Here is a 16,913-nt window from a genome sequence, read left to right on the forward strand (position 1 = left end):
AAAATTATCCATGTGACTCTTGAATGTGGACTATGCAGGGATTATTTCTTACACTTTTATCTTCCAGTGAAAGATTATGTGCTTAATTAAAGGGCTCTGTCTTTTTATTCTGCCTTATGAAAAGGTTTCTAGTTGTTAATTTGCTAGTTTCTGCTTCCTAGTGTTTTAATTGTTTACTGGAGGTATTTGTTTCTATATAAATGTATTTCTCTTTATGAATATGAAGAACCCCTTTGGCATCTCCAAATAACTGAAGGTGCATGTAGCTGTTCCCATTGTCTTCTACAGAATGCTACTGACTTTCTGAAGCCTTCAAAACTTTTAGAAACTATCTTGCTAAGTTTTTAACTTGTGCTTTCCAAGTTGGTCACTAGTTATTGGGGCTGGGGAAAAAGGTGGCAGAATTAACAGTGACCTGTCTACAGCTGGGGAGCAGTGTAGTGCTATGGACTTCTCAAATAACAGTAAACTTAGAAGACCTTCCAAAAAGAGAGATCACATAGATGAAAAGTAATTGGGACATACTCATCTGAAAAATGTTTCATCCATGATAATAAGCTTTAAGAGAGTGTCTGATTTGGGTGTATCTTGCTTCACACAGGTTGAAGCCATTGAGTGAAGATTTGTCAATGATTTTTACAAGGAATCATTTTCACATTTGTCTGCACTGTACCAGCTCTCTTGTTACCTGCTGGTTTAGGGTTTAAAAAGCAAACAGAACATATAGATAGATATGGAAGAATATTCTTATTTTAATGAGCTATTATCGGTGTGTATCAGCTATTCATCAATATTTATGGGGCACAAGCTAACATTGCTATATGACAATATTTACAGTTAAAAACACTGTCAATCAAATCAGTTACTTGAGAAGAAGGCATTACTCTATTGGTTATTAAAGATTATTAGGGAAAATCAGATTAAATAGCTTTTAAAAAAACCCAGGAGAAAAGTTACATTCAAAGCAAAAAAACCTTAAGTCACTCTTAAAAGTGCTAAATTTCTTCTTTCTGTGGAGGTTTTGATATTCTACAACATATAGTTTTCAAGCTTGTTAAAATTACCCTATTTCCTCCTAAATTTTAAGGCTAAACCACTGTAATGGGGAAAGTAGTACTACAGGCTGGCTAAGAACAGGCTATCACAGTCTCTTGTTTGTTGGGGGCAAGGAATTAAAATAGTCTGCTGGCATATCTTACTGCAGATTGACTATGTGCCATGGTTGGTGTTAAAATTCTTTTGTGCCTAAGCCTTTGAACTATTACCATTAGAATTACCACTCTAAATGTTCAGTTTATTTTTTTCTTTTAACTGGATGCTTTTGCTTGGTCAAATGTAGCTCAAAAACCATCACCAATAAGGCTCATCATGTAGCTTCCCTTGCAGAAAGGTTATAGAAAAACCTAATACAATCTAATCTAAAAAACTAATACAGTGTATTCTGCTTATACAGTTGTTTTAGCTTCTGTAAGTACAGTCTTCTGACAACTTTTTTATTAATTGGTATGTCTTAATGAAAGAAAATAAATGGAAACCAACCCTTCTCTCTGTGGAGTGTGTGAATTGGGGTGGAGGCTGGAGGCTAGAGTCAGTTGTTTAAGCCACAGTGTCCTGGTCTGGTTAAATGATACAGTGTGCTGCAAAGTTCATTAGAATGTTGTTTGGGGGTTTTTTTGGACTGGAGGTAAACATCACTCCCTGAGTGAGATTACTTGGTATTGAATCTAATTGGAAGAATTGAAGTTTTTTTCTAAGGTATTTTTGAATCTAATCCAAACTGCTAAGGAGTTATATACTTAGTATGTAGCTGTATTTCTGTTCACTCACATATCAAGTGATAATCAATAACATAAAGTTTTGATATGACCTGTGCCTCCTACTTTACCTGAAGGCCCTCTTAAACTGAGTTATGGTATGGTACCTTCAAGGCATTTTGAAGAACTATGGGACACTGCATATGCAGAATTTATAACTGAAGAAGAGTCTGTGCCTGATTGTGGTGGGGGAAGAACCCAAACCAGCTAAAACTAGGTGCATAATTAAGCTTAGCAGCATGTAGCACACTTCTGAAAATTTTGCAGACCTGTTCACTTCTCCTTAAAAAGTTACTTAATGTATTGAGCATGATAGGGAAGATATTTGATAATCTGCCTGTGATGAGTACAGTTTGGCTCCATTTTGAGAGCTACTTAGCATGACTCTGGCAGAAGACATTCTCTGAAGTAGCTGTACTTCTCTCACAGTAAAGTCAGTGCAAGCAAGTTTTACATCATATCATCAGGACTTAAACTGGAAAAGGCTTTTCAGGGGTAAGGGCAGCTAAGGGTAAGAAAAATAATTCAATTTTTCAGAATCAGCTACAGTGGAAAATCTATGCCTGAACTCTTAATATAGAGCATTTTGAGTGTCTCTGTCACTTTTGGATGTTTGTCAGTGTCTTCTGTTTTCCTGGCTCCAGCTGAGGTATTTAGAATGAAATGAAATATTTCTTACACACAAACATAAAATCCATACTCTTTGTCCTGTTGCTTTAGAGAGGACTTTCTTTAGGTTTTCAGGACAGTGTTTTAGGAAGATGTTTATTTAGTTCCGTTCATAATATTGAAGGATGTTTTCTTGACATTTGGTTCCTTAAGTATAAATTTTAGAGTTGTGTAAAAATAAATATTTTTATTTTTACTGTATTCACTAAAGTACAAAAAATTATTGGTTTAAAAACAGAAGTATGTAGAAGATGAACATATTTGCTTGTATAAACAGATATTCTGACACTAGATTGCATCCTAAAAATAGCTTTTATTTTAAATGCTTGAAGCAAGGTTAAATGCTCACAATTAATGGCATTTCATTTTATGCTAAGGATGGAATAGCTTTATGGAAAAAACACCTTTATATCAATAACTCTTTATTATTATCTTTTCAAAGTCTGGGAACTACCAAAAAAGGAATTGGTCCAGTATATTCTTCAAAGGCAGCTCGAAGTGGACTCAGAATGTGTGATCTTGTTTCTGATTTTGATGACTTTTCTGAGAGGTAATTACTGTACACAGTTGTAAGTGGAGTTTTCAGTTTCGGGATAGTACCCTGTGTAAGAAATTACATCTGGTTCCTGTTAATTTTCTTAATTAAAAGTTCTTTTAAAATAAAAAATATATAATTTTATTAAATTATACAATCACAGTTATTATCATAATTCATTGTTTGAAATGGTTAAATTGCCAAATAACTGCAGATATGTAACCAGTAAAAATCAAAGGTTGGTGGGAAGAAAACAACAGAAACCTCAGTCAAGCATTTTTGCCTTTCAGGTTCAAAGTCTTAGCCAATCAGTACAAAGCAATATATCCTACCTTAAAAATAGATATTGAAGGGGAATTGGAAAAGCTGAAGGTAAGCCTGCTTCTGTCTCTCTGATTATATAATCACTGTGTGCAGTTAGTGATATGTATGTCCCTTGGTGTGACTGATGCTTGTGCTTGTGTGAGGAGTTCCCTGTGTCACGGGAAACCATGTGTATCAGTGCTGCAGAGTCTGCTGCTATCCTTAAGGACACTCTTGGCCCTGTTTTATGTTTCAAAACTTACTTTCAAGAGAGATACTCAAATTTTAAGAAAAAGGGTTGTATGGGGTGATTTCTTCTTGACTTACTTCTACTCAAACATACAGTCTAGGAGAAAAACCAGGATTGTAGGTGGGGCAAGTATGTTTCGTTGTAAAGCAGAATGTTAAGCCCTTGTCTCAGAAAGTTAAGAATTGAAGTAAATAGTTTTTCAAAGTAATAACTTGTAAAAAAAAATACTGTCTAGCAACACAGAAAAATGGAAATTGATAGTAGCAGAGCTAATGAAGCCTGATTGCCAGTGAACTAGTCCTATGCTTAATAATGAATTCTGATTTGATGTTTTCCCTGAGGTTGGGACAGTTGAGAGTTTCCTCTCTGGTATTAGGTTTTATTTGCACAGCATCCAAGTTATGTGAAAATCCTACTGAGGTGTCTTACTGTTCTACCCAACCTTTTTATTCATGCTTCTTGTAGAAACCTGCGTGAGATGTTTTTAACCCTTAAAATGTCAACCAAATATGACATTGTTTAAAACCACTGAGATGTGTGGGGAACAAGGAGGGCACACACAATTACATGATAATTCTTTGAGAAAATCAGGCCAAAGAAATCATGCTTTCTCTACCTTTAATTTTTACAGCTCTATAGTAGAAAAATTGGAGTTCTTAGCACTTCTGTTTGCTTTACTTTAAGTAAAGCCGGTTGCACATGTGGTGTTGTATTTTTATTAGTTTGTAGGTCTAGAAACCAGTTTCAGTTGATTACTTCATAATGCTTTATAGTTTACTTAAAGCAATTCAGGATTATGGACTATCTGAAACTCCTTGTTAAGGTGGAAACATCACACATATTTGTAGCTTGAAGAAAATTACTTGTCTTATGCTAATGCACTTGATTCCACTCTGAAAGGCAAAGTGTTACATTTCACGTGGAGTAAATTGTTAAAATGAGAACTTCCATGTGTTCTCATGGAGAAAGGCTGTGTACCAAGTGATAATCTGAACATTATTGGCTTCTTGCATCCAGCTACTCAGTGGCATTCAGGCATTTGATGCTGAATTCCAATATATAACTTCACTTTTACTTAAAAATTATAGCTCACACTTGTGTGCATTTGTTAGCTGCAGATGGCCAGAAGCTGAACTCCCTACATGCAGGTTTTGGGAGAGACATTTTGAACACTTGGAAATGAAAGACTGAATACAATACAGTGATAATTCTCATGCTTTGAATGTTTCTAAAGCTTTCAGAAGTTTGGATTTTTCTTTCCTCCTTATCTTTCCCAATTTTTTCTTTCCTCTTAGGGAGGGTGTACATATCTGTTGTGTAAATCTGAATTTCACATTCTTCCTTCCTTCGTTCACATTGTGGCATATTTAACATTTCTTTGTTTGCTTTTCTTCTTCAAAAGGAATATGAGCATTTTTATGAGGGAACAATAGCAATTCTACTCTGGCTGCCTTTATCATAATGAAATTATACTATACAATAGTCTTTTGTGTTATTCAGGGCTACATGGAAAAAGTAAAACCAATGGTAAGGGATGGTGTTTATTTCATGTATGAGGCTTTACATGGACCACCAAAGAAGATCTTAGTTGAAGGTGCAAATGCAGCACTGCTGGACATAGATTTTGGTAGGTATGGTCTTTTTGAGACACATATTGATATACACTTGCATTGTAAAAAAGGAACATTAAATATAAACTCTCCTGTTATAAGCTGTTCTCATGGCAGAAGTTGTTTTTGTTTTGGAAGAACAGCACTCTCTATGACTAGGAAATAATACAGGGTGGGTGAGTGGGTTGTTAATTAAATTATTTCAAAAAGCTGTAGATTCTCCCAAGAGTAATAATTTGAATGGCGTTAAAGATCAAGTAGCTCCTCTTAGAGTGTAGCTATTACTTCAGCATCTCTAAGTTGTAAATGAAATCACTCACTGTTTTTTACATCTGTGGAAATCACTTGAGAATAAAAATGGAGAGCTTTGAGAGGCAAAGCATATATGCAAAATACTTCTTGACTTTTGAAAAATCAGCTTGCTTTTTAATGAAGGTCTTTAGATAACACTCAGTTTTCCATTGTTTCACATTGTTGGGAAAAGTGTTCGTAATCTGGATTGCTAATGAGGAAAAACTGAAAAGATTACCCCAATCTATTTGATATTAAAAATGATGCAGTTTTTCTTAAAACACTGTAAGTTTGCTAATAAATTAGAAGATTCTAGATAGCAGAAGCTACCCTTTTTTTTAATGGGAGGATTGTTTGGTTATTACGTTATAACGACAGATAATCTGCCACTTGGTGAGCCTGTGTGATTGGCTCCTGCATTTTGTCACATTTTTCTTCAGTCTCACTGGCCTTGTAACAGCATCATTTTTATTGTTAGGAAGATGCTAACACCTGAAATGGAAGCCTATAAGGACTGCTGTAAAACAATTATGAAACTGGCATGCACTTAGCTTTCAACCAATATGAGTTGTGGTATTGGGCATTTTCAAACATACTCAGTCTGAAAGCCTCTTATTTTAAGAGTAAGATGTGTCTTAGATTAGTCTCTGTAAGTACAAGCACCAAACTTTCTCATAATTGAGTATTAGAAGACACATCCTTCTTTTACAAGACAAAAAAAGAGGAAAGAAGTCTTCAGATATACTTGTCACAGGGAAATCTTTGATGCAAAACTGAGATATTTACAAAAAAGTCTATGAAGGGGGTTTTTTTTCTTGTAAATGGTGAGTATTTTGGATTTCATGTAAATAGAAGGTTCAGGCAGTCTGAAACACATCAAGTGTATCTATAATACATGCAGAGTTGTTCAGATTAGTTTGATTTTTTTCCTGCCTCTGCTGTGAGACCCAAACACACAAGAAAATCTGTTCTCCATAGGTAGATACCATCAGTGGATTGGGCACTTGTGTTAACAATAGACAAGCCCTAGTCAAAAGGTTTGGCACTGCCAGTTTGATTATTAATCATTCTGAATGAGGCTGTTGTCTGTGCTTTGTTGCATAGAAATCTTAATATTGAAGTGAGTTTTGTGAATGTGTGTCTATTGGCTGTGAGGATAGTAAATCCCCAGGCTTGCAGTCCAGTCCATCCCACTTTCCTGGAGCCTATAATGAAGCTCACGTGTGCATTTGTCTGGGAATGGGGGGGCAGGTGTGGGGATGTGTGGTCTTCTGTGTTTTTAAGCACAGAGTAATGACAAAGCAATGTAAATATATCAGACTGGGAGGTGAAAGTGAGTAACAACTGTTCATTGACTCTGGTTTTGACATCCACTGGCTATATTCACCTGTCAGTACTAAGAAAAGTTTTACTACTGTGTTCTAAGATTAAAAACTGATTGATTAATGCTTGCAAACTGCTGTTACGTATCACCTGTAAGCCTGGATCTGTGTCTGGAGTGATTTGAGATACCTGAAGCTAATCTGTGAAATCTCACTGATCAGTCTCTGAAGGATTTTTGACTTTGTACAGATGTCTATATTGCTGAAAGAACTGTATTGCTTTTAATTCCTTTTGTCTTGGTTGTTCCTCTCTTACCTATCTCTGATTCATATCAAAAGACCTACAAAAAAAGTCTGACACAACAGGTAGAAGTGTCTTGCTTATGCGCAGTTATAGTGAGGCTGAAATATTTGTTCAAAATTCAGCTGGGGACTGGCATGCTCAGTTTCATTTGCCATACTTAATAATAAAAGGTATAAACCTAAGGATTTTGAGATATTCAAGTCTCTTCTTTGCAGTCCAGGCTGCATTTTAAATGACAGCTGAATATTTAACTAGAGACAGACCTGTACTACTAGACTGTATTCCAGTCGTCTTCTTTTTTTAAAGATCTTTTTTCATTTGATTATGCAAACAAAGTTGTTCTTTCCAGAACTCTGCATTTCATTGCAATTTCTTATCCTTATAATGTGCTGATTGGTTTGTAGAGTTTGTATTTTATTTTTCCTCCAAAAATTGAAAATAGTAAATCTCCATTCTCTAAACTTTTAATACTGTTTTCTTAAGAGTCTCCCTTCAAATTTTTGCATCAATTAGTGAGTTTATTTGGTGTAAGAAAGCAAGGCGTGTTTTTCTGGTGTCTTACTCCAGTTTTTTACCTGTACCATCATTCAGAATTGTTATGTAGTACATTTTTACCAGTTGAAGTAGTAAGATTTCTACCTTTTCAAATGAAGGTGGATCAGATAATGTACATACAAAACTGAGAGCTTACTTAATGTGTTCTTGACTGTAAAATACGTTTATTGTGTGTTTTGATTTTGAGTGTTGTAAAATCTAGGTAAGTGCAGTGCAAGTACTGTCTCTCACCAGGTTAGACTTTTTTGAAAAAAAGGCTTAAACCCAGTGTTTTAATAATTTCCCAAACCAAATGTTTTGGTCTTTAATAGGCACATATCCTTTTGTGACTTCATCAAACTGCACAGTTGGAGGTGTGTGCACAGGACTGGGCATGCCGCCGCAGAACGTGGGGGAAGTGTACGGCGTGGTGAAAGCCTACACAACCAGGGTTGGAATTGGTGCCTTTCCTACAGAACAGGATAACGTGAGTACTGCAGCCTCAGGTGTGACCTGCTGGGTGAAATAACTTGGTGTGTCTTGTCTGAATTTTATTAAGTCAGTGTTAGCAATGGTAAGTGACAATGTGTTTGGATGTCTCAATCTTCTGATTCTAGACTGAGCTTACAGGATTGCCAAACATGATTGCAACTTTCTTAGATATTTCTGTGGAATAGAAGGTTAGAGCAGGAACAAATTTTGTCAAGTTTGCCTAAAAATTGTTCTCTTGAATTAGAAAGAACATTTTGTATTGCTGTCTTCATCCAAGTGGACAGCATTGTGAAAAACTGGGGGAAGGACTTTAAAGGTAATTTACAATGTATTGTAAAATGTTAAGTAAACACCTGCATCATGTGTTGCATATCAAAGAAGCCCACATGCTGATGTGTCTTACTCTTTGTTAGGAAATTGGAGAATTGCTGCAACAGAGAGGCAAAGAGTTTGGTGTTACCACTGGTAGGAAGAGAAGATGTGGCTGGCTGGACCTTGTCTCACTCCGATATGTCTATATGATTAATGGATTTACTGCGTGAGTTGTTTGCTGAGCTTTGCTGGCAACTTGACAGAAAATCATGAAATGCTGTAGATTACTGTAAATTGTGCATATACCAGTTAGTAACATTTGCACTGTTAATATTGATCTGTTGATTGTTTTGATATTTTGATAAATTAGCTGTTCCTTGTTTTTCATATCATGAAATATTTTTACATTTGATATTTTCATAGATGTAGATTTTTCTCTCCTTTCTTTATGGAGATTTCTTTTGTTAGTTTGTCTTCAAAATAACATAGATGGGAAACCATCAGTATCTCTAGTAGTATGTGTAAGTATTAAAAATACAGATATGTCTTTGGGATGTTAATCAAAATAAAAGATGGGTGCCTGAAACAAACTGGTATAAAATTTCTAGCAGATCAAATAGTGTAAATACATATTTTATTTAAATACTTCTGTTTTTCTTGTTCTTTGTGGGTTTTGTTTTAAATAAGATGTAGCCAGGTATTTGTAGAGCCAGTGTTTGATTATTTTTTTGTCTTTGCTGTAGGACAGGAACATTTGGCAGAGGACAGGAACAGAGACCAACAGGCATTATGCAATGAAATGGTCATCTTAAATGGTTATACCTTAAATGGTTAGGTATCTTGGCAGCACCCTCACCAATTAAAATTATAACACTTGAAGCCACAGACAAATTCATTCAATTGGAGAATGCCTGTTCTTTGATTTTTTGGGCATTTTCATGTAGTACTAGATCAAAGGATGCAAGAAAAACTGTGTTTATCCTTTTTTGTTGCTGTTGTCTTGTTTCAGAGGTTGTTTGTTTTTTGGTTTGGGGTGTTTTTTTTAAGTCAGACCAGCTAACAGATTAGTGCCATATGAGATATTTTCTTAAAGAAATAAAATTCATTGGAGAAGTCAATTTTGTTTGATTTTTTTAACAATGTGATAAGATTCAAGGGTTTTTGGACTTGTTTAACCAGCGTAATGTTTCTTTATAGATTGGCACTTACCAAATTGGACATCTTGGATGTATTTCCAGAAATCAAAGTTGGTGTTGCATACAAACTAGATGGTGAAATCATACCTCATTTTCCTGGTAAGACTGCTTATTTAAAAATTTTAGATTTTGGTGAAATGTAATGTGGTACTTTTAAATGCATTTGACTTCTACTTGTAAAACTTAAAAGAGCAATATCTTACTTCAGCATCAAGCTATTCATGTCTTCCAGATGCACCAGACATATCTTTTACCATACCAGTACCTGCCCCTAAAAGATACCTGTACCAAATACTGAATTTTGTCTACTAGAAAGATTCAAATAGCTATATATGTTACTACTTGTTCTTTTTATTTTATACAGCCTGCATCACCTTCAAGCTAAATTGGAAGCTTGTTTCATACTCTAAACTTTTATCTTGTTCCACTACTGTATTGATGCCCATTATTAGCAGGCCAGCTCTTCATTTAAGCATGCAATGACCCCCATAAGAGAACTGGTTCTGTTGAAAAGCCTAGTTTTTCTTTTCTTCTGTTACATTTCTAACAGTTCACTTCCCTTTAATGATTCATGGACCAGCCAAAAACCTACAAAAGCTACACAGTGTAAAAGAGGGACAAGGGGTGGGGCAAGAAATTAACAACTAGTGTAGGTGAAAGTAAGACTATTTCCTAATGCATGACCAATGTACATTAGCTTAGTGTGATAGAAACTGTAGTTCATGAGGAGGACAGTGGTTGTTTTTACTTGAAGAGTGTACCTACATTTTACAATATTCAAATACCACAAGCCAGTGTTTTTGTGGATAATGTGTCATGTTCAGTTTGTGATAGTTGCAGAAAAAAAGGAAGAACATAAAACAGTACTAAAGATTGGGCTTTTTGATTTTCATAATGTGCACATATATGCCCATTTTCATTCTAATTGGTACTTGAGCGTTAGAGGCTGGTTACAGGTTACAATTTTTCATGTGATATCATCATCATCATCAGAGAACTTCTTGAGGGTGAGGAGATCAACTATAATAATTGGATACAACTCACAGCAGGATTTATGTAGTACAAAGATGTAATTATGTGTACAGGAATAAGTGATGATGTGCCACTTGTCCTTGAAAATAGCACATATCTGTTAAGAGTAATTCATTAGGAATTTTAAAAAAATTATTTTGTTTCTCCGTGTGCTTGTGGGAGTTTTCTAACTGATTTGCTGTCCAAAATCTTCAAACAAAAGTGTTAGTTCCAGTCTGAATGCATGCTGAATGACTTTGATTCAGGAAATGTAGTACTCGTCTTGAATTAAACCGGGGAATACTTTTCCCTTTTTAAGACTCAGATATTACCTGAGTGGTACTCATATCAAAACATTAGGGACATTTGTGTTTACCTGAAATGGCCTTTGAACATAATGGAGGTTGCACATTTGAATTGAGAACTACTCCGTAAGTGCTTTTGCTGTAGCCTGTTGTATGATGTTGTGCTCAAACCAGGAAAATCTTTTCTGGCAGTCCATGCTTAAAGATGACATAAGCAGGTGGCCATGTTGTACAGTACTAAGATGTCAGTAATTTGTGGGGTTTTTTTCATTTATTGTATGTCTCAGGGCCAGAATCTTTTTAGATACAACTCTTGAGTTAGCAGACTTTGTTCCCTGTATACCCCTAGGTAACAGCTGACCTTCAGTCATTGCAGCACAATGTGGCTCTCCTGCCTGTATTTTTCTTTACTGTATGAACAATTAAGAATTCTGGTAGAACTTTAGTAGAAGCTGTTGACATGCTGTCTTCCTTAAAGCGTCAGGAAGGAGTTTGAGCTGAGCTTCTGGTAAGCTGGAAGATGCTGTCTCTCACAGTGCCTCTGTGTTCCACACTTCTCTTTGCTATACTCCTCAACATTTGGCAGCATTTTCAGCACACATGCTGCAGTTAACCCCTGCCCCTGGCATAAAAAATAAAAGGTAACTTTATTCCCACTTTGTGTTTTGCAGACCATTAGACTGTTTCTGATGTCTGCATTTCTGCATGCCGTGTGCTTGTATAATTTTTTTTTTTCAAACGTTGCACTGACGTTGAAATTTAATTTAGAAGAAAACTACTCTGGGAAGCTCTCACTGGCAGACTTTGTCTTTCTCTCTCCCCTTCCTACCCTCCCACTGTCTTGGAGATGTTCATGATTTACCCTTCTTGTGAAATGACTGTCTCTAAATTAGAATCACACACAGTACCCACCATCTCAGGAAAAGCATGCCATGTTTCATATTTTGTTCCTTTTTCCACCTGGATTGGAGAATCATACGAGTCTCACTCGGAGTTTTTTAGCTTAGCTTTCTGTGTGCATTTCATAATTGCCTCTTAAGCAGGAACCTAAAATGTCTTGTGAATTTATGGCTGCCTTCAGTTGCTGTTACTGAGGCTGTAGTCTTTTGCTGGCCAGTGGTGGGAGTTTATGGAAGACAGAACTTCCTGCTAGCTTTGAGCTAATCAGTTAAAAAAGAATGTGGAAGCTATTGTCTGGTTCTCTAATGCCTCCTGTCCGAGTTCAGACATCAGTTGATTTCAGCACAGAGGGACATAACTTCTAGCTTAGGAGGTTTGAAAACACAGATGCTTAGGAAAATTGGGAGATTACTTTGGACAAGCTTTACTTTCGTGCTTGTTTTTTTTGGTTTTTTTTCCTTACACTTTTTCCATGGGCATTTATTGTAGGTTAAAGAGCTGGCACACTATTCTGGATGCACCTTTGGTCTGACCTACATGACTGTTTTCATGTTCAGTTTCTGAAAATTGCTGGAGGATCTTTCTCTTAAAAAGGTTCCAAGGTCCCAAATCTGAGATATTTTTTCTGAGTTGGAAGTAGCATCACAGCACTCTTCAAATTATGATATCATTGTATTTGCTCTGTTATATAGTTAAGCCATTAAGGAATATTCTGGAAACCCTAAAACCCACTGAGGGAAAAGCTGAGAGAAATCTAGATGGTGACTAGATGTGGTACTACACTGAGCTCAGTTTGTGGCTTGTCTTTACCACACATAATCTTTATCACATCTGCTGGGACAAAATTCTGACTCATTTGAAACATCAAGCGATGCATCCCTTCTTTTTCTTTTCTCTTGGGGGGGTAAGGAATCCAGGCTAATGGAAAATTGTAGTCAATATTAGACCGTTCAATACCAAATGCTTTCAGCTATCTCCCTCTAACCTCAGCAGAGAGGCTTCAAAGGCCTGTGGACATCCAAGATGAGGTGTTCATTCACTCTGCCTCTTCAGAAAGAGGGGGGCTAGGAACCATCTGCACTGCCTGGAGATCACTTTGTGATTGTGCAATTAGAGTGCCTCTGTTCTGTTGTACAGATCACCTGCACAGCAGACAACACCTCAGTTGTTATTTCTGACAGTAAAGTGCTTATCCTTGGCTTCTGCAACCAGATATCCTTAATGTGCCTGTCTGTTCTCATTGCCATGAGTATTGGTTCAGGATTCCTTTAACCTGGGAACACCTTGGTCCAAAACTTTGCACATTTCTTTGCTGTTATAGACTTCAAGGACAGCAGAGCAGTCTTCTTTCAGCCTTTCTCAAAATGCCTAGTCCATTAAGGCTGTCCTTACAACACTGCTACTGTTGAACTGTTGCCTGCATCAGGACAAATTGTTCAATGTGCTGAGCTTGAGTTTGTTGGCTGCACACATGCTGGAGGGGATTAGCGTGTGGTTTTGTATTTGTACTACTGTACCTCTTGCACCTCATACCCTTTCCTAGGCTGACTAGCTGTCCTGGCAGGAATGACTTAAACTGGGACACAGAGCCTACATAAATTAATTACTATGCCCTCATCTTCATGAAGGCAAGAAGGAATGCCTGACTCCTCCCATTTTAAAATTAATATATTTTGATCATTTTCAGATTTAAGGCCTTTGTTTTGCTGTCCTGTGTCATTCCAAGACTTAATGTTCAGATAATTACTGGAGTGATTCAGTTCCAGAACAGTATGCCTAGCATGTTTTTCAGAACTAGAAATCATCACTGGATTCATAGTTAAAGGACAACATTGTAGCAAGTTGCTAAATGAAGGACAAAATACTGCTTCTCTTCTGAGAAGTCGTGGGAACACTTAGGGTTCATACATCCTGTGGGACTCCACACTGGTTGATGAATTCATTGCAGAGTTTTGGGGCAAAGGGTCTGTGGGTATTAGAGGTCTGTTAATTCTTAACTACATCTTACGACTGTGTTTAGTAAAAGGTACACTCCTGTGCCATTTTAAAATATGTTTTAGCTGCTTGATACTTACAAGCTGGTTCTTAATTCTGCTTTCACAATTCCCTTATGAAGAGGGATCTGGTTCTCAGTATTTGTTCAGAAAAAAAAAAGAACATTTTGGGGAATTATTTCCCTGAAAAGTTGTTTTCTGAACTGAAAAGATTATGGTTTCAGCAAAATGTATGCATGTGACTGAGCACTGGAGTTCCTAAAGTCTTGAGTCCTGATATTTACTGGATTTTTTTCCCCTTATGCTTATATTAACAAAACCCCCAACACTTTAGTGGCTGCAGTGTTTGTATTACCCTATGAGCAAACCTCTGTGTAAGAGGTAACACCTCATTAGTGTTTCATGGTAGAGAATATCCATGGACATAAAATTTTTGTTTCTGTTTGCTTCTCAGCCAACCATGAAGTCTTAAACAAAGTAGAGGTTCAGTATAAGACACTCCCAGGATGGGTTACAGACATATCAAATGCCAGGACGTTTGATGATCTGCCTGTGAATGCACAAAACTACGTTCGTTTTATAGAAAAGCAGTTGGGTGTTCCTGGTGAGTAGAACAGATTTTCTTCTTCTTGTCTGGGTTATTCCTGCTCCATGAAAACCTGTTTGGTATTTTGGATTAATGAAGACTCAAAATACTGAAAACTAGTTTCTAACTGCTTATTATGATGTACCTGGTGCCACTGGTGATTATGGTATTACTACTTTTTATTTAGTTGTTGAACTCAAAATTTTCAGAAGTTTTAATATACATTCCTTCTCTGGGTTATACTATAGTTGTTGTTCAATTAAGGTTTTTTTTCATAACTTGCTCAAGTGTCTTTTAGACTGGTTACAATTGGGGTTCAGTTTTGCTACGATCATAAAGTCAGTGGCACTATGAGTTATTAATTAGTATGATGAATTATATATGAGAGTATGTATATATATATATATATATATATATATATATATGTATGTATAAATATATATGAGTATGTATGAGAGTATATATTGAGAATTGAATTATATATGAGAGTATATATATGTTCCTGAACTGATACATTTCTCCATGCTCCCTAATAAAGGTGATCCTGTGGTTTCATCCAAAGCTGGGAGTTAGGAGATATGCAAATTTTTACTTATCTGACAGTTTGTAACTATCCTTTATCTTATAATCTGCAAAAGTGATTAGTTTATTATGACAGTTTCAAGAATACCTGCTTTTTGAAGTTGTCAGTGTATTCTTTGAGAACAACAAAGTTATCATTTCTTAGTGTGTGAATAGTATATGCTGTGTTTGTCTTCAAAATGTGGTGCTTAAGAAGATGAGTTTGTATCTTAAGATACAATCTACTCTTGCTTTGTATTACTTACAATAGAAGTTTGCTTTTTCTCTCCTGCAGTTAAATGGATTGGAGTAGGGAAATCCAGGGAATCAATGATCCAGCTGTTTTAAAGATTTCAGATGCATGGAAGAAAGCACACTCCTCAAAAGACTGCTCATTCTTAAATGCATTAGTAGCCCGCAAAGCAAAGATGTTGGAAAGATAGATTTTTGCATGGGAAGAAATGCTAGAGTTGATACCCCCAGATCAATTGCTACTCCTGAAAGAGACTCTTAACATGAACCTGTATCAATTCCTGATCAACTGCAATTACCAGGACACTTCTCATTGCTGTTCAAGGTGCCATCAGATTTTTTTTTCCTTACCAACTATTTACTTCATAATGTAATTCCTGTTTGAAAATCTAAGGTAGCATTGCTTTCATGACTGTTTGTCTTTGTTACCCTCTCTCTGCTTTTGGCGGTGTTACTTCCCTGAAATTTTAGACAGTAAAAATAATGCAGTTTTGCACAAATAGTTTTACATCCTCATTATTTGTATTCCTAAAGCTGTTGTATTCTTAATGACTGGTCTTGTGAGTGATTAAAGAGGGGGAGTCTGATTTTATAATGCTATAAATGCTGTCTAAATTATTGTGTGATCTCTTTTTTAAAAGAAGATGTGATGCCAAGTTGTTATGAATGTCCAGGTTTTTTTAGCTGTATAACACAGGAAACTTACTCTTTGTAACTCACAGAGGATACTCAAGTGTTTACCAGGAAGTGTGCCCAGAAAGTTAGAAAACTGATATTGTAAAAAAGTTCATTTGCAATTATTAAAGAACCGTTCTGATTTTGAGTTAAATGTTTTATAATGTTACTCTTTCTTTTCCTGGTATTTTAAACTCTGTGCTTCTTCGCTTCCAAGGCACATATCTTAAACTCTTCTCCTAATTATATGGGGTTATATTTATATTTTGTGAGAAGTCTAACATTTTGATGCCCTTTTAAATTCCTTTCTTCAGAGTCAATTGAAGATCCTTCTCTGGAGGATTGCCAAAGTGCAGACACTTCTGTATTTATAAGTTGAAGATGCTGTAGAAATAACATTTAATGTATTCCATGTATTTGCTTTGGGTGTGGGGTAAATAACAAGTGTTCACCTCAAGACATCTGACATATTTTGGATTATTGTTGGGAAATGTGGAAATGTTCCAGAACTATTTAAATTTATAACCATTTTTATCTATTCCAAAGAATCGGATTTCTTTTTGCAACAACCCAGTAATTATATTTTCCTTTTGCAGACTATTGAGAATGACTCTGTTTTTACACACTGTGCTGTGGTGTTCATGTGCTTCTTTTTAACTTCAAATAAAACTTACTTTGTTTCCTAAACCCAAGTTTGTATCAGGGTGGGGCAACAGTTTTAGATTTAGTTTAGCAGATTTTGGCTGCATATAAGAATATATGAATCAATATAAGAAAATTCTAATGCAAAATAAAAGATATGAGGCCTTTTTGTTTGTCTTGAGTGACCACATGTTACCTGAAATGGAATAATTTTTGGACTGTGCTGCTGCTGAGGTGGTTAGCACAATTTTTGTATTCTAAATAGACACAAAATAAAATTGCTTGTTGTAAGAGGAGAGACAGGAGGTTTGAAGGATAAAACTACTGATTTTTAAGGAGCATTTTCTATCGAATT

The 16,913-nt window shown here is 36.0% G+C and overlaps 1 protein-coding gene across 1 annotated transcript in view; it reads left to right on the forward strand.

Annotated features, from left to right (window-relative positions):
- Positions 1-16,603, forward strand: part of ADSS2 (adenylosuccinate synthase 2) — a 37,222-nt gene extending 20,619 nt beyond the window's left edge. The window contains exons 6-13 of the mRNA XM_054629731.2: positions 2,926-3,033; positions 3,309-3,390; positions 5,072-5,198; positions 7,965-8,119; positions 8,538-8,662; positions 9,634-9,731; positions 14,297-14,446; positions 15,285-16,603. Coding sequence (XP_054485706.1) covers positions 2,926-3,033; positions 3,309-3,390; positions 5,072-5,198; positions 7,965-8,119; positions 8,538-8,662; positions 9,634-9,731; positions 14,297-14,446; positions 15,285-15,337 — 898 coding nt within the window. The 3' untranslated portion in view covers positions 15,338-16,603. The remainder of the gene's footprint in view (positions 1-2,925; positions 3,034-3,308; positions 3,391-5,071; positions 5,199-7,964; positions 8,120-8,537; positions 8,663-9,633; positions 9,732-14,296; positions 14,447-15,284) is intronic.
- The last annotated feature ends 310 nt before the right edge of the window (positions 16,604-16,913 follow it).

Source organism: Agelaius phoeniceus, chromosome 3 (assembly GCF_051311805.1).
Source record: "Agelaius phoeniceus isolate bAgePho1 chromosome 3, bAgePho1.hap1, whole genome shotgun sequence".
Lineage (NCBI taxonomy): Eukaryota > Metazoa > Chordata > Aves > Passeriformes > Icteridae > Agelaius > Agelaius phoeniceus.